The sequence below is a fragment of the Stylophora pistillata genome, chromosome 14, assembly GCF_964205215.1.
Source record: "Stylophora pistillata chromosome 14, jaStyPist1.2, whole genome shotgun sequence".
Lineage (NCBI taxonomy): Eukaryota > Metazoa > Cnidaria > Anthozoa > Scleractinia > Pocilloporidae > Stylophora > Stylophora pistillata.
In genome coordinates, this window is record NC_142532.1 from 23,582,042 (window position 1) to 23,606,058 (window position 24,017).

General features: G+C 39.4%; 3 protein-coding genes and 1 long non-coding RNA gene across 8 annotated transcripts in view; 2 read left to right on the top strand and 2 right to left on the bottom strand.

The window, feature by feature from the left end:
- The window catches only part of LOC111325558 (protein O-linked-mannose beta-1,2-N-acetylglucosaminyltransferase 1), a 12,154-nt gene extending 601 nt beyond the window's left edge, over positions 1–11,553 (top strand). The window contains exons 2-10 of one of the 3 annotated variants that reach the window (XM_088745100.1): positions 918–3,553; positions 4,078–4,148; positions 5,454–5,633; positions 6,733–7,048; positions 7,892–8,160; positions 8,308–8,481; positions 9,305–9,372; positions 10,065–10,358; positions 10,918–11,553. In XM_088745100.1, coding sequence (XP_088601226.1) covers positions 3,340–3,553; positions 4,078–4,148; positions 5,454–5,633; positions 6,733–7,048; positions 7,892–8,160; positions 8,308–8,481; positions 9,305–9,372; positions 10,065–10,358; positions 10,918–11,239 — 1,908 coding nt within the window. In that variant the 5' untranslated portion in view covers positions 918–3,339 and the 3' untranslated portion in view covers positions 11,240–11,553. Of the gene's footprint in view, positions 3,554–4,077; positions 4,149–5,453; positions 5,634–6,732; positions 7,049–7,891; positions 8,161–8,307; positions 8,482–9,304; positions 9,373–10,064; positions 10,359–10,917 lie in introns of all 3 variants that reach the window. The other 2 variants (XM_088745103.1, XM_088745102.1) reach the window with 2 other exon arrangements.
- A 1,703-nt stretch (positions 11,554–13,256) lies between these two features.
- On the top strand, positions 13,257–23,855 carry LOC111325622 (UDP-glucuronosyltransferase 2B1). 2 transcript variants are annotated; one of them, XM_022929456.2, is made up of 6 exons: positions 13,257–13,445; positions 20,367–20,979; positions 21,446–21,575; positions 21,934–22,013; positions 22,413–22,701; positions 23,569–23,855. In XM_022929456.2, the coding sequence occupies exons 1-6, from the start codon at positions 13,290–13,292 to the stop codon at positions 23,849–23,851; spliced, it is 1,551 nt and encodes a 516-aa protein (XP_022785191.2). In that variant the 5' UTR covers positions 13,257–13,289; the 3' UTR covers positions 23,852–23,855. The 2 variants fall into 2 exon arrangements, with proteins under 2 accessions (XP_022785191.2, XP_088600961.1); XM_088744835.1 differs by lacking the exon at positions 13,257–13,445 and adding an exon at positions 15,444–15,740.
- On the bottom strand, positions 14,030–20,167 carry LOC148717129 (uncharacterized). 2 transcript variants are annotated; one of them, XR_015995257.1, is made up of 3 exons: positions 19,995–20,167; positions 19,628–19,653; positions 14,030–14,531 (listed from the first exon to the last, which is right to left on the bottom strand). It is a non-coding gene; the product is annotated as an uncharacterized LOC148717129 (long non-coding RNA). The 2 variants fall into 2 exon arrangements; XR_015995258.1 differs by lacking the exons at positions 19,628–19,653; positions 19,995–20,167 and adding an exon at positions 14,630–14,766.
- LOC148717130 (uncharacterized) lies at positions 17,904–19,556 on the bottom strand (the record flags this gene model as incomplete). The annotated part of the gene is made up of 1 exon (XM_088745666.1): positions 17,904–19,556. A coding segment is annotated over one exon (624 nt), but the record flags the coding sequence as incomplete, so codon positions are not given.
- Positions 23,856–24,017: the final 162 nt, after the last annotated feature.

Genomic DNA, 24,017 nt, shown 5'->3' on the forward strand with positions numbered 1-24,017 from the left:
AAAATATAAAATCCCCTCGAAAGTCCAGATAGTGAATTCGTTTGCAGATTTGTCGTGAAGAGAAAGACATATATTTTTCTTTTCATGTTTATTGAAACAGTGGTCAACTAACCACACTTGTTTTATTAGTAGAATAATTTTCAGTCTACTGTTTGGATATAACAAGATACCCACTCAACTCTGGCAAAGGAAAAAAAATAGATTTGCTGTCGTTGTTCAGTTTTCCGATTTATCATATAAGCCGTCAAACTCAGTATTTATTTCTTAATTTATCACTGCTATTGAAAAACGCGGAGTTGAAAAGATAAAAAGGCATTTACTTTCGATTACCTGCTCCGTTTATTTTTTGTCTCGCTTGAAATTATCTTAGCCTGTTTCATGAAATCCATTAAATGGGGAGAACTTATATAATTAAGCCATTGCCCAGCCGTGATATACTCGGCAAGTTATCATCGAAAATATTAAGAGCAATATATGTTTATATTTTCTCAACGCGATGACTTTTCGTCCTCTAAGATATTCAACAGAACAAATTGGATTAAGAAAATTGTAAGAAGGGGTGGAATTCACTGACTTATAGAAAATGAAATTAGATGTTTTTTCTTAATAATTATAAAATATAAAGTTTCGCTTCTTTTTTCATCACTTACTCGTTCAACATACTTGCTTTATTTTGTCGGTCAACCTGCTAATTTTTCTCGCCTTTCACAAAATGATTATCCTATTATTCCCGAGAAATTTAGCATCAGAATATACATGTTAGCTCAAGCAAAAGTCAACGATTTGCAGTTTGTAGAAGAGACCTTCGCTGCGGTTATTTTTCTTTAACCAAAGAAACCTTCATGAAAAAGTGATTTTCAAGTGTGATATCAACACGGCTTTAATATTTTGTGTTTTCACTCCTTTTTATTCTCTAGACTCAAATGACACAGGTTTCAAGACGATTTATAATTGCACGATTGTTACCCGGCCAGACCGGCGAATTCTCCTGCAATAGCGACGAATAAATTCAGTTATTAAGTTATCGCTCCATATTCAAGATAAACTTCGAGTGAAACAGCTGTTGTTAACAACACACGATAGCGCGGTGGATCTCATTGGTTTACCTACGACCTGACGTCATCCAGCTGCTTTTATAGGAATAATAACAGTTTTCATAAAGAGAAAATTTATCAGTTTTTAACAACTCAGTTTTGTTTAATACAACATGCCTAGCACTGGACGCCAGTTTAGTTACGCCATTTTAGGCATTGCAGCCTTGTGGTCTGTGCTTATTTTTATTCTTTATTCAAACAGTTCTGCTTCTTTTTTGGCCGAAACAGAGAGATTAAAAATGGCTGTGGAAAGGAAAGACAGATTTCTCGAACTGCTTCGCGATCAAAATGATGAACTTAAAGGGAAACTTTCCAAACTTCAAGAAGAAATACGGAAAAATGATGCTGGGAAAAGTGCACAAGAGAATCTGTATCATATTAAGCGAGGTTATCGTACCATCGGATCAACAAGAAATAATTAAACCTTGGAACACGTCAAACTTGGTTACAAATGAAAAATCGCTTTCCTCAAGAAATGGCAAGTAGCTCTATGCAAAGCAATATTTAGGGAAAAAAGTCGAATGGCAGCCACTTTTCTCCAAAAATTTAGAACTGACGTGAAGCGGCCGACAAAAAAATTTAAGGGTAAAATCGGCCTTTTGTTTCAAAGCTTTTCTCCAAACTTATTGGGCAATGGTTTGTCGCACTCACGTGTTCTCTTTAAGAAACAAGAGGAGTAGGGTCCTGGGAATGACTTGAAAGTGGACGTGAGAGATCTGGGGAATGATTCAACTCATCACAGAGAGCGACTTTCTCCATTTGAAATATTATGAAAGGTTTAGAATTTTGAATAAAATTTTCAAAATTGTCTGAAACTAAGACTTTTTTTTATCATGTTAATGAGACAGCGTATCCCAGTCAAGTTTCTCAGTTTTCCGTCTCAGTAACATGCAAACTGTCTTAACTGTTAGAGGATGGACAAGATGGAAGACATGTCACGAACGAGGGATAGAGACAAAAAGTTTACTCTCCGTGAAGAATCTAGCCTCCTACGCAGACGTTCTTTGGGCTCGTCACGCAATCTTCCTCCCGCAATCATTGGGGGAGGAAGATTGCGTGATGAGCTCAAAGAAAGTCTGCGTAGGAGGCTATGAAGAATCGGGCTCCAGACTTCGAAAGTAATTTCATCCAAAACTAACAATAACAGTTTTCTTCTCACCCCGTTTTGAGATTTCAGTAACCTTACTGAAAAACTATTTGAGTCAAGCATTTTTTCTTTGGGGGGGGGGAGGGGTAGCTTCAAATTGTTGAGAAAAAGCGCAAAGAGATGGAAAATGCAGGATGAAACAATCTTCCGTATATTCTTCAGAATGGCCTTGCCTCTGAGTTTTTCATACATTTAGAGGCAAATTTCGAATTAAAGGTTATATCACGCTTGGGAGCTTCGAAACGCTTCACCATCAAACTTATTTAAAAAATGTCGTTTTAAATGGCGGAGGAAAAAAGTATATGAATTTTTTGAAAAAAAATCATACATTTCCGAAGCATATTTCTTATTATACACGTTAGCTGCTGGTATCAATTTTAATGCTCTAGGTCTTAGACTGAAATGTAATATTCAGAACATTTCATAATTAGTATTATAGCCGGGGGGTGGCGAGTTACTTTGTGACCGACGCGTTTTTAAAGAAAAGATTTCGGTCGTAAGGAAACAGATTTTAAATCAAAAGAGAACTTTATTCAAATTTATAGATTTGCACGTATGCTCGAAACATCTTGTGTAGTATACATTCGTAATTTTAGCTTTCGGATACTGTATTAAGTTAAATAAATCTGCCACATGCGTCTTTGTTAAGCGGGACACGTCGAAAAATTCTTTCGGTGAATTAAATTCCGTTACTTAGAAACAAAGCAACTTGATGTTAAAATTCATTTCTTGTTTTGGGTCACTTTTTCTAAAGCTATAGGAAATTCTGGAAGAGTATTTGGCTGTTTGTGGGTTTCGTGACCGGTCGATCCTTGGGCGAAGCGAAACAGCGAAACGTCAGAGAAAGGCAGAGCGTCGATGCTGTATTCCGTTTGCAAGAATACAATCAAATTATGGGTGAGATCTAACAGCGTTTGGTAGGAGATATCTTCAGCCCATCTCATCATATCAATTTTCCATACTTAGCAGTGATATATTACAGTGCCCTTTTCACGGAGAAATACGAGAAAGTTCATTTCTGAAAAGCTAAATAGGTTAAATTCACCAAGCTATCACGAGCGAGGCCCTAACCGCCTTGAGCGGCCTTGTGATACAGTCATGGTTGTCAAAAGAACAACCCACAGGATCTTCGGACAAGTAATATTTTTTAGTCTTTTCGTTTCTGCGGGGGTGTTGATTATCTTCAACATGGTATTTTTTCTTCAAACTGCCTCTGAACTCGTTCTATTGACGAACTCGGGACAAGATAAAACGACTTTACCTTTGGCGTTCAACGAGGAACAAAGACAGAATGAAGAGCTTGCGTTACGAGGTACTCCTCTTATTGCATCATACAAACGTGTATATTCTATTCAGGTACAAAGACAGAATGAAGAGCTTGCGCTACGAGGTACTCCTCTTATTGCATCATACAAACGTGTTATTTTCTCACAAGATCACAGAATTAGAAATCTTAGATCTGCACTTTTCGACTCTTTAAGAACCAAATTCAGGACATTACAAATAATTCCATTGACAAATTGCTAATTTTTTTGGCATTCGAAGACTATTCAGTTAGGTAGACAATATTTTTGCAAACAAGAGTTGCTAAACTTGCAGGATAATTTCATCGCTTAGCCTTGGAAAGGGTAATGACAACAATTTTTTTGCACAATAGAGATCAGTGCGTTATCTTGAGCTCTAAAGAGACAAACGCAATAAATCATGAAATAACCCTCTGTGCGGCCGCATGATTTTCGCTATCTGTCAATTGCACATGCCCAGTAGACAAAAGCGGAGTATGGCTAACTTTTACCTACGGATTTTCTTTAATATGTACTTACTTTTCGTTTCCAGAAGACAATGTTTTGGAATTAGAAGTGTTATCCAGTAAGGAAAACGTTACGTTGACAATAAACGGACAGAGTGTAAGTATTAAAAATGATTCAAAATGTTTTGAATACCTCAATGTACCTCTCTTAAATTTTGTGGGAGTCTGTGAGGGAGAGAAAAGGTTAATGAGAAGGTTAATCCAAACCAATATCTAACCCAACGGGTTTTGTTTTGTTTTGTTTTGCCTTTTGGAGAATCGATTTCACATCACGCGTTGGTGACTCGATGGCCATGTTCTAATCCAAACTCGTTCCCGGGATCCCTCTTCCTCTCTCTCCCTTCTCTTTGATTCCTGGTAATATTTTCTTTCCTAAGTTCTGATTGGCTGCTGTAATAGCTTTGATTTTTTTTTTACAAGTGCTAATTGGAAAGTGCTCTATCCTCAGTTACGAATGGTAAAAGTTAAAAGGGGGTAATTTTATTCGCATGCTCAGTTCATGCAGTTTGAAAACTGTTGCTATAATCTGATCTCTGTAAAAGTTGATGTTATTCAGCGAATAACACAGGCGTACTCGGGAAAAAGAACTCCGAGTGTTTCCGATAGGAGTCGAACCTACGATCTTTCGCTTAGTACTCGGACGCTCTACCAACGAGCTATAGTGGACCTGTGGTGGGGTTGATGAAGTCCATAGTACCAAAATTCTTGCATACTGCTTGGATAAGAATGGCGATATGCGATGCTTCTTCGCCATGAAGATATAAATGAAGTAAATGTCATCTGTTTCAGCTTTTGGTTGATTTTTTTTTACCCAACTAGTAAGGTTGTATACGGATAAAGGCTGATAGTTTCTAAAGAAACTGTTTGGGGCTGCGTCGGTGGGGGTAACGAAATAATTTGAACATATCAACAAAGTTGAAATGGTAAATTGGCCACCGTTACGATTATAAAGGCTGACGTTTCGAGCGTTAGCCCTTCGTCGGAGCGAATAGGGGAATTATGGGTTGTGTATGCTTTTAAAGGCAGAAAAAGGAGCTACGTGATTGGTGCCTTTAAAAGGACACACAACCCACAATTCCCCTATTCGCTCCGACGAAGGGCTAACGCTCGAAACGTCAGCTTTTATAATCGTAACGGTGGCCAATTTACCATTTCAACTTTGTTGATATATTCAAATTATTTGTATACGGATAGCTTGGAAAAGACTGTAGGTTGAAGAGATAGAAGACATAAATGAGAAAGTAATGACCTCTTTCTCGACAACAGAAAAAAAAAAGGGTCATAATCAGTTTTTTGTCCATCATTTTCCTCGGAAAGGCTTGGTAACCTTACAAAACATTTCATCATGTTAACGAAAACGAGACACCTTAATTGCCGTTTTAAATGCACTTCCTTTTGACAGAGGTGGGACACATCTGAAATGTTGATAAGGGGACTGAATGTGGTGGTCTTAAATGAAGTAACAGGTGCTGTGATGTCGTCACGATGGTTTGATACTTATGAATCCACAGCGGACAGCGGTTTTCTTATTGAATATCTGAAAGGCCTGAGAGATGGCAGAATCGTCTGCTTTGCTATTAAGGTAATTTGTTTATATTTTTGTTTGAGCATTAATTGAGCAATAGTCGCCTAAATGCCGGCCAGTGTGTTGGACCCTAGACGAACGGAGTGGGTTTGCGCCCTCGCCGGATACTTTCAATTGTTTGGTGTTCTGGTCATGGCAATGAATCTGAAGAAGCCCCCCCCCCCCTATAACTTTCTGTCCAGAGCATAAATGAGCACTGGAGCACTCATGAGGGAAACCCGAAACAAGAACAAGGGAGGAGGGGAAAAAAAGGCAGGTCAAGGAGACGAGGATTGCAGAAAATATGAATTTAACTATGACGTGACTTAATTCATTCAAAGCTACGTTCGCACGGTACCCATGGGACTTTCTTTCGGTTGAAAGTATGGCCGGACGTTTGTTGCTGTTTTTCATTAGCAGCCGTACCATAATTCAGCAATGTCCACACGGGACTGACGAGCTATGTTGTTGTTGTTGTTCCCTTTTTTTTTTAACTCTTATCTACTATATTCAATTGCGAATCCGGACCTCGAGCAAAGAATGGGGGGTGGGTGGGGGGCGTTTTTGTTTGTGTGTGTTTACCTGCCGGATTTTCTTCCCTCTGCGTTTATTAATTTACCCAAAACAAGGGGGCCCGGGCCCTCGTGCCCGTCCCCTTGATTCGCCACTGATATTTTTACTGGCCACTGCTCCAAAATTGAAACAGCCTTCCTCAATTGGATTTCCACTCATTCATGCAACCACACCTTTGACGGTCAAGATATTCAAACCAAAGAGGGAAATTTTCGATTATACCAGCTAAAAGATTCCCTCCATTTTAAAGACAATTGATATTTAATTTAACCACTCAGCGTCTAAAGATTCGTACAGTTAGCGAGGTTCCGTTTAAAAGAAAGAAAAAACTAAATAAGTACAACAAGGAAAGAGAATTTTCACAGTATAGTGTGAACGTAAGAGAGTGGTCTGCATTTATTTGTGGGGGGGGGGGGAGAAGGGTCGGGGATCGGAGGAGTTCCCACTTTAAACTCTGTTGGTTATAACTGAACCTCTCCCCTCCCCCCTCCGTTTCCTAGTCGATCAATAATGACGGATCCTTATCCCTCTCTGCACGAATCAGGACGACGCTATTGCCCGATTGTCTAAAGACGCCATCAGCTTCTTATCAAGTTATGGTAGTTCCTTCATAAAGCACTTGAGGTTTCGCTCCACTTGGGCCTTTGTTGTGTCTGTGACGAAAACTCAACGCATCATACACGCAGAGAGCTATCAGAACCCTACTAATTCTGACAAGTGGGCGAGTCCGATAAAAATACGAACCCTGATTAAACTTAAACCTGAACATGTCGTCCAGTGTCAGTGGGAAGACACAGTAACAAACAGACGGAGGAGAGAATTCTGTGCAAAGTTTGAGGGCTATGGAAAAGTTTGTAGTTGTAAGTATTTTTTTTAACCTTTGGGTTTATTTTCCTGATTTCATTGTAATTAATCGTTGAATATGTCTATTTAGATCCATAGACCACTTTCATAAATGGCTGCCGGAGTAATATTCTTTTGTTTAAATTTAAATTAGCCCTTCTGGCCTCACTTGAGATAATGTATTCTTTTGAATTTTGTACTGGAGAACGAGGCCAGAAGGGCTAATTTAAATTTAGACAAAAGAATATTAGTCCGGCAGCCATTTATGAAAGTAGTCTATGGTGTACGACTAAAACTTAAATTATTTACTTCATCAAGGCTTGTAAGCTTGGGTTCCCCACAAGCCTAGATCGATGCGCTGAGAAAATTACTTAGCGCTAGCGACTACCCATACAATAGTATATAGTAGCATTAATAGTTGTCAACGATAGATATTTTCATTCAAGTTTTTTTCTAAAGGATGCGAGAGATGAAGAGCCATTGATCTCAGGTGTAAGAGTTATGTGTGAAAATGCATTACATAGTTTCCGTGAAAGAGAGTATTTGGTCTGGAAGTAAGTTCTGTTCATCGGGTGAGGTGTTGAAGGTCAAGTTAAAAACCACTCAAGAGTTTGAAAATGAACTCTGTTGACGGTTGATAAACTCATGATTAAATGAACATAATTCCGCGAGAACCCTAATTCCAACATCATCATTAATGTCACAGTGACAGTTACTTTGTAATCCGCTGGTCAATATATGCAATGCCAAACGGAATATTGGATACTCCGGAAATAACATGAGATGCCTCGCCTGGGGCCCGTTCTCCGCCTTAGTGATTTTTCCTCTTCATAAGATAATTACATTTGATCCTTATTCAGGCGACAATCCTGTTCCTCTGAAAATCGACCCACCTGCATTCCCGGATGGAAGCCGCTTCAAACTTCCTATAGCGATCATGGCCAGTAACAGACCAAGCTACCTACTGCGCATGCTTTTAGGCATGCAGAAGGTCCATGGACTGGATACGAGTATGATAACGGTGTTCATAGATGGATTTTGGCCGGAGCCTGCTTCTGTCACCAGGCTCCTTGGGGTCAAACTTGAGCAACACGCCGGAGTCAGCCGGCGGAATGCCAGAATTGGTCAGGTACAATAAATTCAAAGGCTTCACATGGGAGGCATAGATTTCAGCTTGCCTTGCAATCTTGTCCTTACTATTTTTGTTGGGAAGGTGTTCCTAAGGACTCAAACGATTCATTTTCAAGTATAAAAAATGTATTTCATTTTATTTCAGCACTACAAGAAATCCATCGTTGACTCCTTCGACCAACATTCTGATGCTAACTTCTTACTGATCCTCGAAGAGGACCTCGACGTGTCTGTGGACATTCTTAGCTATTTTCAACAGCTTCTCCCGGTCTATGAAAACGACAAAAGTGTTTATTGTATATCAGCTTGGAACGATCAGGTAAGAATAAAATTATACCCTTGCCGAAATCCAAGCTGGTTCGTTAGTTAACGACAGATGGAAAAGTTGGAGATAAGTGTAAGTACCAGAGAAACTGCGCACCTAGCACCTACCAAGTAAAAGGGGGTGGGGATAAGGGGGGGGGGGAAGTTTGGTTATGTCACGATAAAATTACTTAATCCCACATAAAGCTCTGTAAAATTTCTATGATCAACCTCGTTCCCAGCGCCATTTTCCTTGGTTGGGGAAAGGCCGTGGGGACATACATACATACATACATACATACATACATACATACATACATACATACATACATACATACATACATACATACATTTTATTGAACACATCCCCGTCTGGGACTTGTCAGTGAACAATTACATAATTTACATACTTGGTACTATACATACAAAACTAACTAATAACACTTTATTTACAATATAAATTACTTATAACTTTAAAAATAGAATGCTTATTTAAATAAGGAGTCATTCAGGAGATACCTTTTTAAAGCTCTCTTAAAAAAAGCTGGTTTTTCATATAGTTTCAATCAGTTGGGTCAAGTTTATTCCAGACGCGACGAGGTTGTTTTATGATCCCCCCATCGGCAGTTAATTGTCAGTCAATTTTCTACAGTTCCCCTTTGCATTCTGTTGGTGAGGACTGACCCCCCCTCAGTTCCTCCTGAAAACCATGTGATTCCCCACCACCAAAAAAAGAAATTCCTTTGAGCCTCCCAAGGCGATAGATAACTGTTCTGTTAGTGTATTGCAGTTTCCAACTGTCACGTTTCTAACCTTCCTTTTCCAATGTTTTATTTTAGGGCTATGACCATCTCTGTAATGACCCTGCCATGATGTACAGAGTGGACACTATGCCAGGCCTGGGATGGTAAGTGGCTCGGGGGAAAAAATTATAAAATGGGCTCACTACTATCACCAGCTTGTTAATTGTGTTTCAAAATTTTCATTTCAATAGACTTTCGTATGATATCAAATATTGTTATTCAACTGTGCTTCGTAGAGTACAAATAAAGCGCGAGACGAGTACAAACATCACGCGATATTTATACTCCAGAAATATCCGCGAAATTCGCCAGCACTGAAATGACAATTTGGCGTGTTGGATAATAAATCTCCTATTAGCCGTTTTGTTGTGTAGTATCGCTGAAATTTTTACTCGTTGTTTGTATTTTGACGAGCCCGCAGGGCTCGTAAAAGTACGGCACAACTCGTAAAAATACTCAGCAATACTACACAACATAACTTCTAATAAGATATATATAGTCTAATTGTTTTGTAATATGGATGTTGAATCATAAGAGATTGATATCTGAAGAAGTGAAATGTCTAAGTAAGCTGGGGTGGAGGATAGTTTCGGAGAATTCCTCACTTGCGTCAGAGAGGTTTCTCACACGCTGGTTCAACAATCTTAGACTATATACTTTTGCTAAAAGTAAGTTAATGTGGGGGGGGGGGGAGAAGTGGTGATTCGTTGGTTATATGGGAGGGAATGCATGTTATTAAGTGCAATCTGCTGGGTTCATGTGACGCGCAATATTTCATCTGGATTCCCGGTTGCAGGGTGTTGAGTCGTAAGCTTTTTAAAAACGAACTGGAAGAGAAATGGCCGAAACCTGATGACTTTGTGGACTGGGACATGTGGATGCGAGCTGAGTACAACAGGAAAGGTCGAGAATGTATCATTCCTGACATTTCAAGGACATATCATTTCGGCGGCAAGGGGCTGAATGTAGGGGGACCTATGCAAGCCCGGTACTTTGCAACACATTCGCTGAATACAAAGCCAAACGTAAAGCTGGATGTTGATAAAATGTACAAAGAAAACTACGAGAAGGAGATCAACCAACTGTTGAGGTGAGCTGGGGAGTAGGCAGCAGGTGAACGAGATGTCTAATCATCTGTTGAGGATCTGCTCTAGGATAGACACAAGTTCCTCTTCTGCTCGGGACATTACTTCATGATGCAACGATAAGGAACCAGTCATTATCTATCGCCTGGGGACGGGTTGGAAGCGGGGGGGGGGGGGGAGGAAATAAATCGGAGTATTTTGGGGGAATCTCGTGGTTTTCTTATCCCGTACCCAATTCCAACTGTTTAACTGTAACTGAAATGTGCGATCTTAAAACCGCTTTAGGCGTGGAAGTTTTGGTTTCGAGACTAATGGTTTTCAGGTTTGAGTAACGTGTTGCGATTAGCTTGTTAACTTTTGATGGTTTCTGTGAAGAGAGGGAGAGCGGATTGGTCGGGAGGGGGGGGGGGGAATCACATGCTAAACCACAAGTGACGTCAGGTTCTATAACCGAAGCTGGGCTACAAGTTCTTTCACAAAATCATAATCTTCCCTTCCGGTTAAAATATGAATTAGCAACAGAGATTATCAGTCTATTTGTTTGTTGTTGTTTTTTTTTTGTAGCAAAGCAAAGGTTTTGGACCATACTGAGACGCCGTGCACAAAATTCAGAAACTTCGTTCCTGACACTGAAGGCGAATTGTACGTGTTTTACATAAGAATGGACGAAACTTATGATCACAAAACCTGGAAAAACATTGCTACTTGTCTGAAAATGTGGGATTTAGATGCGAGAGGATTTCATCATGGCTTGTGGAGGTTTTGGGTCAAGAAAAACCACGTGTTGGTCGTGGGCTGCCCAAAATCAAGTTACTGTTCACACAAACCGAAGGATTTAAAGCCTATTTATATTCCTGAGAGAGTGGAGCCACCAGACGATGAATAAGATTTATAGAGCGCTTTTCGATCGAATGTTGTAAAACCAAAACCAAAGCAATTACAACAGCCAATCAGAAGAAAGGAAAATACCTTAACAGCCAATGAGAAGTGAAAGTAAACCCAACCAAGCTACCTAAAGCGCGGGAAAACACGGGCGACCAAGGTTTGCATCTGATTGGTTGAGGGAGTGGCGTTACTTTTCTTTACCAATCACAGAGCGAAGGAGAAAAAACAAATAGATCCTTGATTACTTTCGACACTGGATTGAGAACTGCTTTTAAAAAGAAAAATAAAGCATCACTGATTTTTAATTAAATTGAATCAAGAGATATTTACTTGGCGTAGTGTAGTGTCTCTTTGTATAAATGTTCGTTTTTTCTCAAGGCTGCGCTTATCTCGTTCCCAGATCTTCCTCTTAACTTGTTTGCCTTAACGTACTGCATACGAAAGGGCATGTTTTTCTTTAAATCATTAACGCTACCAATCAATTCAAAAGTTCATACCCAACAAGGATTTATTTTTAAAGTGTATTCTGTATCTAGCAGACAGCTTCATATAGAATCTATCGATCCGATGAGAAACTTCAATTTTTAGGAGCAGTTACCCGCCTTTTGCCAACCTCGTTACCGGGGTCTTCTCTCTCCTTATACTTTCTCGAAGATGGAGTGAAAGGACCCTGGGAACAAAGTTGGCTTTTTGCCTCAAAGAGTTAAGGTGCACCTAAACCCAAATTTTTTTCCCCTTAACGAAATAAGCTTATTTTTTGGAGTATTTCTGTGCAAAACTTTTTTAATTTGCTCAAATCTTTAATTTTCTGTGCCCAGTCAAAATACGGAAAATCGGCCGCCATCTTGCCCCTCGACCGAGTTTAAAGAGGAATTGCTCTAGCGGGTAATGTAACGTCAAATCGAGAACACGAAAGTCTGCATTTCACACATTTTCACTTGTTTGGGAAGGTTGTCGTCGATATTGTCCGAAATATGCCGACTAGGTGTGTTGTATGAGGAATGTATGGAGCCCGATACCCTCTTGCAAATTTCGCACGTTGTTACATTCTTCTACAACACACTTAGTCGGCATATTTTCGGACAATATCGACTATAAACCTTCCCAAACAAGTGAAAATGTGTGAGATGCAAACTTTCTTGTTCTCGATTTGACGTCACATTACCCGCTAGAACCATTACTCTTTAAACTCCGTCGTGGGGCAAGATGGCGGCTGATTTTCCGTATTTGACTGGGCACAGAAAATTGAAGATTTGAGCAAATAAAAAATATTTGCACCGAAAAGCTCCAAAAAATACGCTTATTTCGTTAAGTGAAAAAAAGTTTTGGGGTCAAGGTGCACTTAAACCCTTTGATCACTAAGAGTGACTAGCATCTAATTTCTCCTTACAATATCACCCCTGAATCACACAAAAGGGTCAGGAGAATAAAGGAAATGATCACCAATTAAGGAAAGATCTTGATTGTTACACAAATTCTCCTTATAAGTATGATAGAAAATGTATAGAGAACAGTATGGAGAAATTGCATGATGATGTTAGGGTGCAAAGGCTTGAAGAATTTCAAAAGTCTTCGCCAGAAGGAATGAAACAATAGCTTTTTGCTCCTGTGTCCAGGACATGTGCAAAATTATAGAACAGTTTATACAAAGGTATGTTGACGACAGAATGGCGTCTTTTCGTCATCTTATTTTGCTCCTGAGTCCGACAAGTCTGCTTCATCTGCAAAAATCGTTGGACTCAACGCTCTTTCTTCAGGATTGCATTATTTATTTCGTGATTAGCACCGCCATAGAAGACCGAGCATCAAAAGCTCTTTTTGCGGGTGCTCGCGACTTAGCGCCATGGTCTCGACTTGTACACAAATTCCTAGTGGCTTGGACCCTGGAAATTCCTTTTAGAGCTTACGTTTATCAATTACGTTTCATCGAAAGTGATGTTCAAAGCCTGAACTGAGCAAAAAATGCCCTACCCCCTCCCTGTTTCTTTTCGTTCGGCATTTTCCCTTTCTTGCGTGACCTTTCACAATTAACTTAAAAACCCAGAGACAAGATGGCGCTAAAAACATCGCTTGTTGTTCTTCTTTCGTTTATAACGGTGGACTTGTCTTTTTCGGCGAAGATTGCAGGTTTTAGCGGAGCAGCTTCAGGACCCCACTATTTCAACTTAAAGAAAGTTATGGAGGAGTTGGTTTCACGAGGACACGAGGTGAGCCCGATATAACAGTAACTGTGGATTATTTACCGAAGCCGAGGTCAAATAGGGAGGATTAGTTATCGACTCGACAGGTGACATACCTGAGTAGCTATCAGCTTTCTGTGCCCTTTGATATCAGGATCAGGGTTAGGGATATGTTTTGGGTCAGGATATATGCAGTGTTTAAAGCGGAAAACGAAGCATACCAGAAAATTACCTTAGTTGTGACAGTTTGTCAACCTATGGTCGGGAATTAAATTGCTTAAAACTATCCTCTATTCGCACGACTGCGATTTTCTATTCGAATTCATTTCTTCGATTAGCGTTTTGTTCCAGTTACGAAACAGCAGAGCTGCAAAATATTAGATGGTTAAGCTTTTGTTTTTACGTAAAGGGCTGCTCGACAACAAACTCAAAGGTTGGTTTAGAAATCGATGTTGGAAAGATTGAGAGAACATAATCATGTCTGAATGCTGTCAAACCAAACTTTGATGTAAATTTTTTAACATTAGACCTGTTTTTCGAAGTAATTTCTCTTTGGTAACAGTGACGAGAAGGGAAGCTGTTGTGTAATCATTCAGTTGAGACACTCACTCTTTGATCGCTTTCTCATTGTCTTTTTCAATATTATTCAACATTCAAATACCTAATAAACAGGTACAATCATGTTACTATATTACAACACCTCCACAACGTTCAGTAATCCTACAGTAATATTGCTAACATTGGTAAAAGTACTTCTACTATATTCTCAACACACTACAGAAGTTATTTCGCTTCTCTTCGACTGTTTGAAGGTGAAAAGAGAGCAATAGTTTAAGTTAAATGGTCAAGTGCGTTACGCGCCTTTTGCCTTTGACGTTCTTATTTTCGGCGGACGATAGGTCTTTCACGTCGCACTTATTTTGACCTCTATGAATGTGTTACAAACCAGGGTTATTGCATATTAGCAAGCATTAACACAGCCTTTTTGGGGACTCCAGTTCAGAAACAGAACAATTTTCCACCTTATTTTTCCTTCTGGGGTGATGTCAACTGACGCTCATCATTTTATCACTTATCCTATGTCCAAAGTTCGAATGGTTCTGCATCGCTGACCTACATGATAAAAGAGCTTATTAATATGTACTCGGACTTTGCATTCGCCAATATTTACAAAGTTTTTGCTTGAACAGAATTTCGTCCTCTTCGCCTACCAAACCGGCCCACTTCGTTGAACAATGTTTTGATGGCTGGTCCCTTCGTCCTTTCACAGCTTATCATTGCGTGACATCTTGTAAAACAGGAAGAAGAAAAAACACAACTACAACAATAGCTACAGATGAGACTATCTGATGTTGCATGAATTAGCATCTTCCGGCCTAGTGTTGGGGTGTTGATTTGATTGAAGACCAGTTTGACGATTACCATTGTCGCTTTTATATCCTTTTGAATTCTCCCAATGTTTTTCTCTCAAGCATGAATTAGATTGATTTCAGCGGTATAATCTAATTTGAAAAGCTCACGTCTACTATAATAAAAAGCTAATTTGGTTATATCAACTATAAATTGGCCATCGTAACGAGTTCAAAAGCTGACGTTTCGAGCGTTAGCCCTTCGTCATTCGCTCTGACGAAGGACTAACGCTCAAAATGTCAGCTTTTTAACTCTTTACAATTTCAACTTGGTTGATATAACCGAATTACCTTGTTACCCACACCGACGCAGCATCTAATTTTTTTTTTCGTTTCCAGGCCCCCAATAGTGACACAAAATCATAGCGGAAATTGTTAATTTTTTAGCGAAAAGCAGAACTAGACAAAGTTAACGATAACTTTATCTAAATGTACGGTTAAATTTACGATATATATTTAATACTCTATCTAGTAGTCGCAAAATACTTTGGAAAAGTGAAAAATAAGCCATGTAAATCGGGCTTCGAAGTCGTCGAACTTGAAAGAAGTCGTGACTGGCATTTGACCGTTCGGCCAAAACAAACTGATCACTTCAAGCGGCCTAGTCGTTTAAAACATGCGTATGTCGCGTATGTACGGGTTGATCTGGAAAGCCTGGGATCCAATAAACATTTTTGCTCCAAATTCGTACGCGTTGGAGCGAAAAAATATATGTAAATCGGCGATTGAAAAGTACTTCTTCGCAGACGTTGGCGATGTTGCGCAATGCCCGGGCTATTCTTGTAATTTGCATTACGTTTGTGTTGTTTTGTGCAGTAGAGGCCGTGCAAAACGACGAAGAAAAGAAGGAAAACGGCGATGGCGGGAATTACAGCCACAAAGAATATCCATCATTTCAGGCCCAAATAAACAAGTAATCTTTGAATCTATAAATTCGAAATTTGTCGTAAATTTATGAAGTTGCGTCCGATTTCATGTTCAGCAATTGATAAATGTTCTACATGTTTGTTGGCAGTAAACTTCTGTACGAGTTGTACAAATTTCACAACAAGAGGCTGACCGTGATGAAGAACTCGATCCAGAGGAAAGCTTAGGCAAACAAAACTCTGTTTTAAGGATACTTATACAAAAAGTCGGACAGGAGTGCGGGATCCCTAATGTAATAATAAATCATAGGCTGATCCAAGAATTCAAAACAAAGATCTGGCGATTAAATCAAGCACTAGCCAAAGCCAAAACTATGGGAGGCAATGGGGTGAAAAAAGTCTTTTCTAAGTGGACAAAGGGTAAATTTTCAACTTGGAATTTTAAGCTATATTACTATGAAATGATTTGGATATATCAACAAAGTTGAAATGGTAAATTGGCCACCGTAATGATTACAAAAGCTGACGTTTCGAGCGTTAGCCCTTCGTCGGAGCGAAGAGAGGAAATGTGGGTTGTGTGTGCTTTTAAAGGCAGAAAATGGAGCTACGTTATTGGTGGGTGCATGGCAACGAGAAAAACATGAATAAATAATTTATTCATGTTTTTCTCGTTGCCATGCACCCACCAATAACGTAGCTCCATTTTCTGCCTTTAAAACCACACACAACCCACAATTCCTCTATTCGCCCCGACGAAGGGCTAACGCTCGAAACGTCAGCTTTTGTAATCATTACGGTGGCCAATTTACCATTTCAACTTTGTTGATATATCCAAATTATTTCGTTACTCCCACCGACGCAGCCCCAAACAGTTTCTTTCGAAACTATCAGCCTTTATTACTATGAAATGGACTGTGTTATGCTCCAAAACGAAAATAATGAATTGAGGGAACAGAAAAGAAAGCTTGAAGATGATCTTACAGAGGAAAGGTGCAACAAGGCCAAAATTGAGCAGAAAATGAAGGAAGCTGTTGCTAAAAACAAAGAAATTACTAGCAAATTTCAAAAGAAATTTAAAGGGCTTGTCCAGAAATTAATGAAACTACAAAAAGACAAGAAATCAAGGGGTCCTGCCAAAAGTAAAACATTTTTAGACTATAGCAAAAGGCATCAAACTAGAGTTCGAAAGCAAATGGTCACAGACTGTGAAACTTCACTTTCATTTCTTGGACTTCATAATTTGTTGCCACTAAAGTTGAGATTTTCCATGAGAACACTCAAGAGTATGAGACTCTCACATTGGTTGATAACAATAACATTCAAAACTCATCTCGAGCCGAAACAGTCACTGATGAGGAGATTGATGACATAAATTTACTGCTGTACACAAAGGAAAGATTTAATATATCAAATGAAGCATACCATGAACTTTCTATGATTTGCAAGGAACTACCTCAGTCATGGAAAGTCAAGGAGAGGATAAAAGCTTTAAATAGTAAATGGCATCTGTCAAGTACTCCCAATGATACTTGTGGGATTCAGCAGAGCATCAAGGAACGACGAGAAGTAAGGTTGCAGACTCTTATGAAAAATAGTCCTTCTAATACTGCTTTCAAAGAAAATCATAAGATTCGAGTTAAACTTTCTGGGGATGGTACCAATATTGGCAAACGACTACATGTCATCAATGTTACCTTCACTGTCCTTGATGAAGGAACATTGGCTCAGGCAGCTGGTGGCAATCATCTGATAGCTGTTCTAAAGGAGCCTGAAAACTATGAAAAACTTTCGAAAGCATTGACAGACATCCGAAAAGATGTAGAATCTTTAAAACATTTGTCAATGGGAATAGAGCAGTTTGAAATTGAGTGGTTCCTGGGAGGGGATTGGAAATTCCTTGCATGTGTTTGCGGTCTTGGTGCTGCCCATGCTACATACCCCTGTATTTGGTGTAAATGTCCCTTATATGACAAATATGATGGAAGAAAAGAATGGTCTCTCACTGATGTCTCAAAAGGAGCATGTTCAATTGAGAAGATTCAACAACAAGTGAATACAAGGTCAAGAACAGTGGAGAAGTACAATTCTAAACATGCTCCACTTGTCCCCTCAATTCCCATTGATCATGTTGTCATAGATTCACTGCACCTTTTTCTTCGAATTTCTGACAACCTAATTAAACTCCTCATTCAAGAGCTGCGACGTCAAGATGCACTTGACAAAAACAAAACTTTTAATGATGGTTTTGAGAGATCAAAGTACAAGCACATGGCAGGCTGGGAGACCTATCTCAATGATACCCTCAAAATTCCCTTCAACTGGTTTGTCTGTAAGGATTCAAAGAAATTGAAATGGCAGGATCTAACAGGCCCAGAGAAACAGAAATTATTTAGGAACATTGATTTCACTAGGGTATTGCCCAATCACCAGAAATCTGATCAAATATCACAGTTGTGGAAACAGTTTCTAACAATTGCAAACATGTTAAGTTCCACTATTCCCCAACTGAGCAAAGAAGAAATTCAGGAGGCATCAAAATCTTTTCTGAAACAGTTTTTGAAATTGTATCACACTTAGCATGTTACTCCTTACATGCATGCACTGGTATGGCATGTGCCTGACTTTATACAAATGTATGGTACTATCAGCTCCTTCACTCAGCAAGGTCTAGAGAAACTTAATGACAAAACAACAAAGGACTTCTTCAGATCTACCAATCAACGAGGAATGGATGCGTTAAAACAAATTGTGCAAAAAAGGAACAGAATTGAATATTTTGAGGATCTTGGCAGCCAAAGAGGCACAAGAAGTTTTACTTGTGGAAACTGTAATTTAGAGGGTCATAATATTAAGACCTGTTTATCCCCATGTAGCTCATGTGCATTTAAACCATGTTGTTCTCCCTTACATGTGATCAAATCAAATAGCAAATGGGTTAAGAAATGTTAAAATGAGAATATATTGGTTTAGAGATAGATGTTATGGAAGTACCTTAATAAATTGTTGTTGTTGTTATATCAAATAAATACTTTTGCAGCCCTAAATTGTACACAATACAAACACTAACAAATGATTATAATCTGTTATAAAAACTTGTCATAGATAAAGCTGAGATAGTGCCTATATCCCCTTAAGAAATAGGGATTATTGTTAGCAATGGGCAACAACTCATCCTCTTTGGTCAACATTAATGCATTACATGTTTGATACTGTCAGAAACATTGTTACTACTACTACTGTTAGGATGGGGGCGATTTCCACTCATTACTGTTGTATTCAGCCTTCACACCATCCCCATGAACAAATGTAAAAATGACTTGCAAGTCACTCTCAGTGTGGCTTTCTACAAGAGTATCGCCGACATAAACAAACTCTCTCACAGGCTTTCTTTCATGAAGCCAAAATCTTACAGTTACAGGAATGACATAACAAAAGTCTCCATTTCCATTTTGAATTCTCTCAAACCACTTACTATCAAGTAGATCGCATAAATGAGAGTTATCATCAATACAATGTACTTCCCATCCTCTTGACTTTTTTACAAATCCAATATTTTGTAAATATGTTTTATAGATATCCATGTCAATCTGCATCTCAATTCGAACCTCCGGTGACTCCCTTTTGGTTGAAAATAGACTAAACTTTATTTCGCGGCCGAGGCGGTTAAATAAAGCTGAAGCCCTGTCAGACAAGGAATCCTCACTCGGTATGAATCGCGGTACGAAGCGACCAAGACTACTTTTGTCTTTGTCAACTAAGTCATCTCCATCTCTCCATTCATCAAAATCACTTGAATATCCAATCAAGTGAATTTTCACTTTATTTTCTACTTTGTCTCCGTCAACAATTTGCAAAGAAAATAATCATTATCCATATCTTAGGACTATTATGATTCACTTTGACAATATAACTTACGGTAATTTTTAGTACTTACTTGAAATGCTCACGGACAAAAAGTTCCTGAAATAAAATTATTTAACATTTTTTCAGAAGGATCCCAGTTAAACCATGAGTATTTAAGGCGAGGAAAATTCCCTTTTAGGTTAACTTGCTAAATATCAGTACTGTAATATTTATTTACATAGCGGCAAGAAAGATGGGCCAAATAACTCTCACTAGCTACGGTCGACTATGCTATCATTTCATGTTAAACTGAAAACTATTAAATTTGTAAATTCCTTTATCTCTTACTGAACTTATTTCCTTCGGAAGAAGTTAAAATTATTCAAAAGAAGTGTGGTTTTATACCGCATGTATTACGTTACGAGGAAATTTATCAACAAAGCAATCTCCGCACTTACCTCAATTGGATACATTTTCTCCTGATCAACTTTTTCCGGTTTTTTGGGACGTATCTTCTCGGCTTTGAGACGAATGTGGCTTTTTATTCCGAGATAAAAACCTTCCACGGGACGAGTGCGCTTTTCAGCCGCCATTTTTTTTGTCTACTCTATTCAGCCCCAGAGCCCGCTAATTCAAACTGCGCAGGAGCTGGACCAATTTTTCAGTCTCGAGCAAATGTCTCATTTTTTGACTTTCAGCCTCTATAATAAGAAGCTTTTAGTTTGCCTAACCTTCTTTCTCAGAAAATTGTTCCGCGCTTCTCGGAACAGGTAGTGTTTGCGCACAAACATCAAAGCTAATGCTCTTTTGTGAATTCCTTACTGCTGCAGGTAGTACTTGTTAAACCCGCTTATCGCGACGAGTCACCGAGCACTGGGGACAAGGTTCACCACAGGACGTTCAAAATACCATTCAACGAAAAGGATGGCGAGACATTCGTGATAAAAACGTCTATTGGAGAGAGCATGTGGAAGGGGATAATCAACATTATCGACCTAATGGAAGTCGTGTGTGAGTCATTGCTGAATGACACGGAGCTGCTTTATGAAATAAAGGATTTTGATTTGATTGTATACGAAAGTTTTGCACCTTGTGCCCCTCTGGTGGCTGAACTCTTCGACATTCCAGAAGTGGTCATTAATTCTAATCCTCCGAGCAATCCAGATAATTCTCTGTACATGGTGCCATTCCCTGTTTCATATGTTCCTTCGCGTCTGTTACCGTTTTCCTGTGAAATGTCATTTCCTCAGCGTGTGATTAACTTTTGTATGGTCAACATTTTTCAGTTTGTATTGGAAACTTTGTCTGTCAGATCCTATAGCTCTTTGAAGGAAAAATACAACATTACTCCCGATGTAAGCTTCCGTGAGGCTGTTGCCAGCGCTGAGCTCGTGCTTTTCAACGGTGATTTTGCAATTGAGTGTCCTCAACCTCTTCTTCCAGGTTTGTTTAACAGTACTCATCACGTAAACCTAAGATTGTTATACATTATTTTTGAACCCAGGAGAGACAGTTGAACTTGTAGACTTATCGTTCGGGTGATATTAGTCCTGAGAACTGAGAGCTGTCGTCGGTTGTAGTGACTGACGTTTCGACAACCTGAGCGGAAAGTCATGATTGGAGTTAGTCGAGTGCTAGAAGTCTGGTTAGTGAAAACTGATTGGTCAGTTTAGCGGAAATGTTATTGATTGTATCACCCATATAGGCGTAAGTTGGTCGTGATTGGTCAGTTCCAAAGTTAGGTCATTCTGCTCGGTTTGTTTCTTGCAAAAATGTCGTGAAAGCGTCGTTTGTATGATAAACCAGCTTTCCCGAGGTCAGTCGTTTTATTTAGAGTCAAGGGTCAAGAGTTCTATTCCTAGTGGCCAGTAGGAGCTCTGTGTCCTTATCCCTTGTTATTTTCCTGCAGGTCAAATCATGTTGGGTCCCATCGCTGCAGAATCTAAACCCAATCCACTCCCCCCTGATTTGGCGGATTTTATTAACAGTTCCGGGGCACACGGGTTTATTATTGCCTCTTTTGGATCGTATGCACAAACGATTGCCTGGTTAGCTCAATTGGGAGAGCGCCGGACTGCTGTGCGGGAGGTCGAGAGTTCAATACCGGCCGGACCAACACTTAGGGTCTTAAAATTAACTGAGAAGAATATGCTTCCTTTCTTTAACATCAAGAAATGGTTAGATATTCTAGTCTTCTCGGATAGGGACGAATAAATGGAGGTCCCGTCTCCTGCAGGGTTGGGGTAGGAGACGTTAATTTCCCACGCACGAGATTACTGTGTGATGGATGTCCTCCCTGGGGTGGGTTGGGAGGGTTAACAGGACCCCCGTTGATACCAGTGTTTACTACACTGAAGGGGCTATCCTGTATAAATATAGATGTCTGTCTGTCTGTCTGATTATTTCTAAAAGGACGATCGATGTTTTGGCAGCGGCCTTTGGAAAATTGAAGCAGAAAGTCATCTGGAAACTTAAAGGTAACATCAAAACACGGAACCTCAGTTGTTGGCGAAGTTGTCACTCATTGGGAAAGTGATCGAGTTAATTTCTCACTTTTACCCAAAACGTTGTTGCACTCTAGAATGGCGGATCGCTAAACAATAGTTACTTGCAAAAATTGCTGAAGACAAAGAAGGTGCCACTTGCGTTTTCTAGTTCGTGGTGCGGTATTCCTTTCCTACGCATCTTAGTCTATGACGCTGTATTAACTCCTGTCAACTGAGCTCGCCTTGATTTTAAAACTGTACATTTGGTGTCAACTTAGCTGAGGGTGTCCACGGGCTTAACGTAAGGTCTGCTTAGAACAGTTTCAGTTGAGTTTCGACATTCCATTGTCAATTGCTCTACTGATATTAGCTTTGACATTCCTTTTTCAGGCTATATTCCATCATCTTTAAGTCCAAATATCAAAGTAATGAAGTGGATACCACAGAACGATCTCTTGGCTCACAAGGATATCAAAGCTTTTGTATCTCACACTGGAATAAACAGCTTCTATGAATCGGCATACCATGGGGTTCCTGTGGTGGCTATTCCATTGTTTATGGACCAATTTTCTAATGCAAGGAAAGCAGAATACTTTGGAATAGCGACGGTTTTGGATCATCAAACTATGAGTGCCAAAGAACTCTTTGAGGCTATACAGCTTGTGATGAACGAACCAAGGTATAGCAATAGCTATTTCAACCGGTCGGTTGTCAAAGTCCCGAATTTGCTTCCCTTTAACCACTTTTACTTTGACCTATATTGAGCGGCCGTTATCGCCCTTGACTGAGTTCCAACTGCTTGATTGTATTGTCTTCTAGCTGTATTAAACTGTCATTTAAAGCGAAACCACTCAAATCAAACCAAGAATGATACTTCAATAAAAATTTAACCCATGTTTCTCTCTCGAAATCAAAGTTAATAGTATTTTTTAGCGAGATTTTGTATATTTAATGGTCACTTATAGCATAAAATGGCGGTTTTTTTTATCGTGTCTTAAATCACCCTTACAGTCTGTAGAACCTGTAATAGGCGGTCGCACCGCCATTCTCCTTCGTTGATAGCTTGATACAAGTTAATTCTGATTGATAGCGTTGCCTCACTCGTTTGAATTGCCATTTCATAGTAATTTATGTATCTGGATGAGATTAAAGGTTTGGACGCTAGCTTTAAAAAAACGATTTACAGCGACAACAGCAACGAAGAACTTCGTACTTCCTTTAAAACCCAAAGTCGCAATCTCTTAAATTGTTCATGCATCGCACCTACAAGCAAATTATCAACTTGTAGCAGCCTAGAACATATCGATCCTTACCAGTACTACCAAATTCATTGCCGCGTAGAAATGGTAGCAAAGTCACTCAAAGTCTTTATAGCTGTTGTTATTTTAAATATTTTAAATCACGTCTCTTTGGGATTCAAGAAACAAGCCGAACGCATTTCTCGCTCGATGAAATAGATGACCCTCGTGCTTTCTCGAACCTCGAGAGGTACATCTTGAGTGCTTTACTCAATCCTTCCAGTAATTTTCGAAATATTTAATTCCAGATTCAAGGAAACATCTATGCGCATTTCTCGTCTAATGAAAGACAGTCCACGAACTCCCCTGGAGAAAGCTGGCGACTGGATAGAGTATGTACACAGACATGGTGGAGCCCAACACCTCAGAGCTCAAGTGTTTAACATCCCCTGGTACCAGTACTACTTACTTGACGTCATAGCTTTCCTTGTAGCTATAGTAATGTTAGTTGTTATGGTGATGAGTTTGGCATGTCGCTGCCTGTGTCGTGTATGCTGTAAAAGAAGAGCCAATAAAAATAAGGAAGATTAGAATCTCCGCCGAAAGCTCCTCTCCCTTGTCTTAATAAAGCGCAATGAGGATTGAGATACTTGTCAAATCAAACTTATTATGAGTCGCAATAGCATTTGGTTTGATCGACTAATTTTAATGAAAATTGGCCGTTGTAAAGTTTCCAGTCCTTCGTCATTCGCTCTAA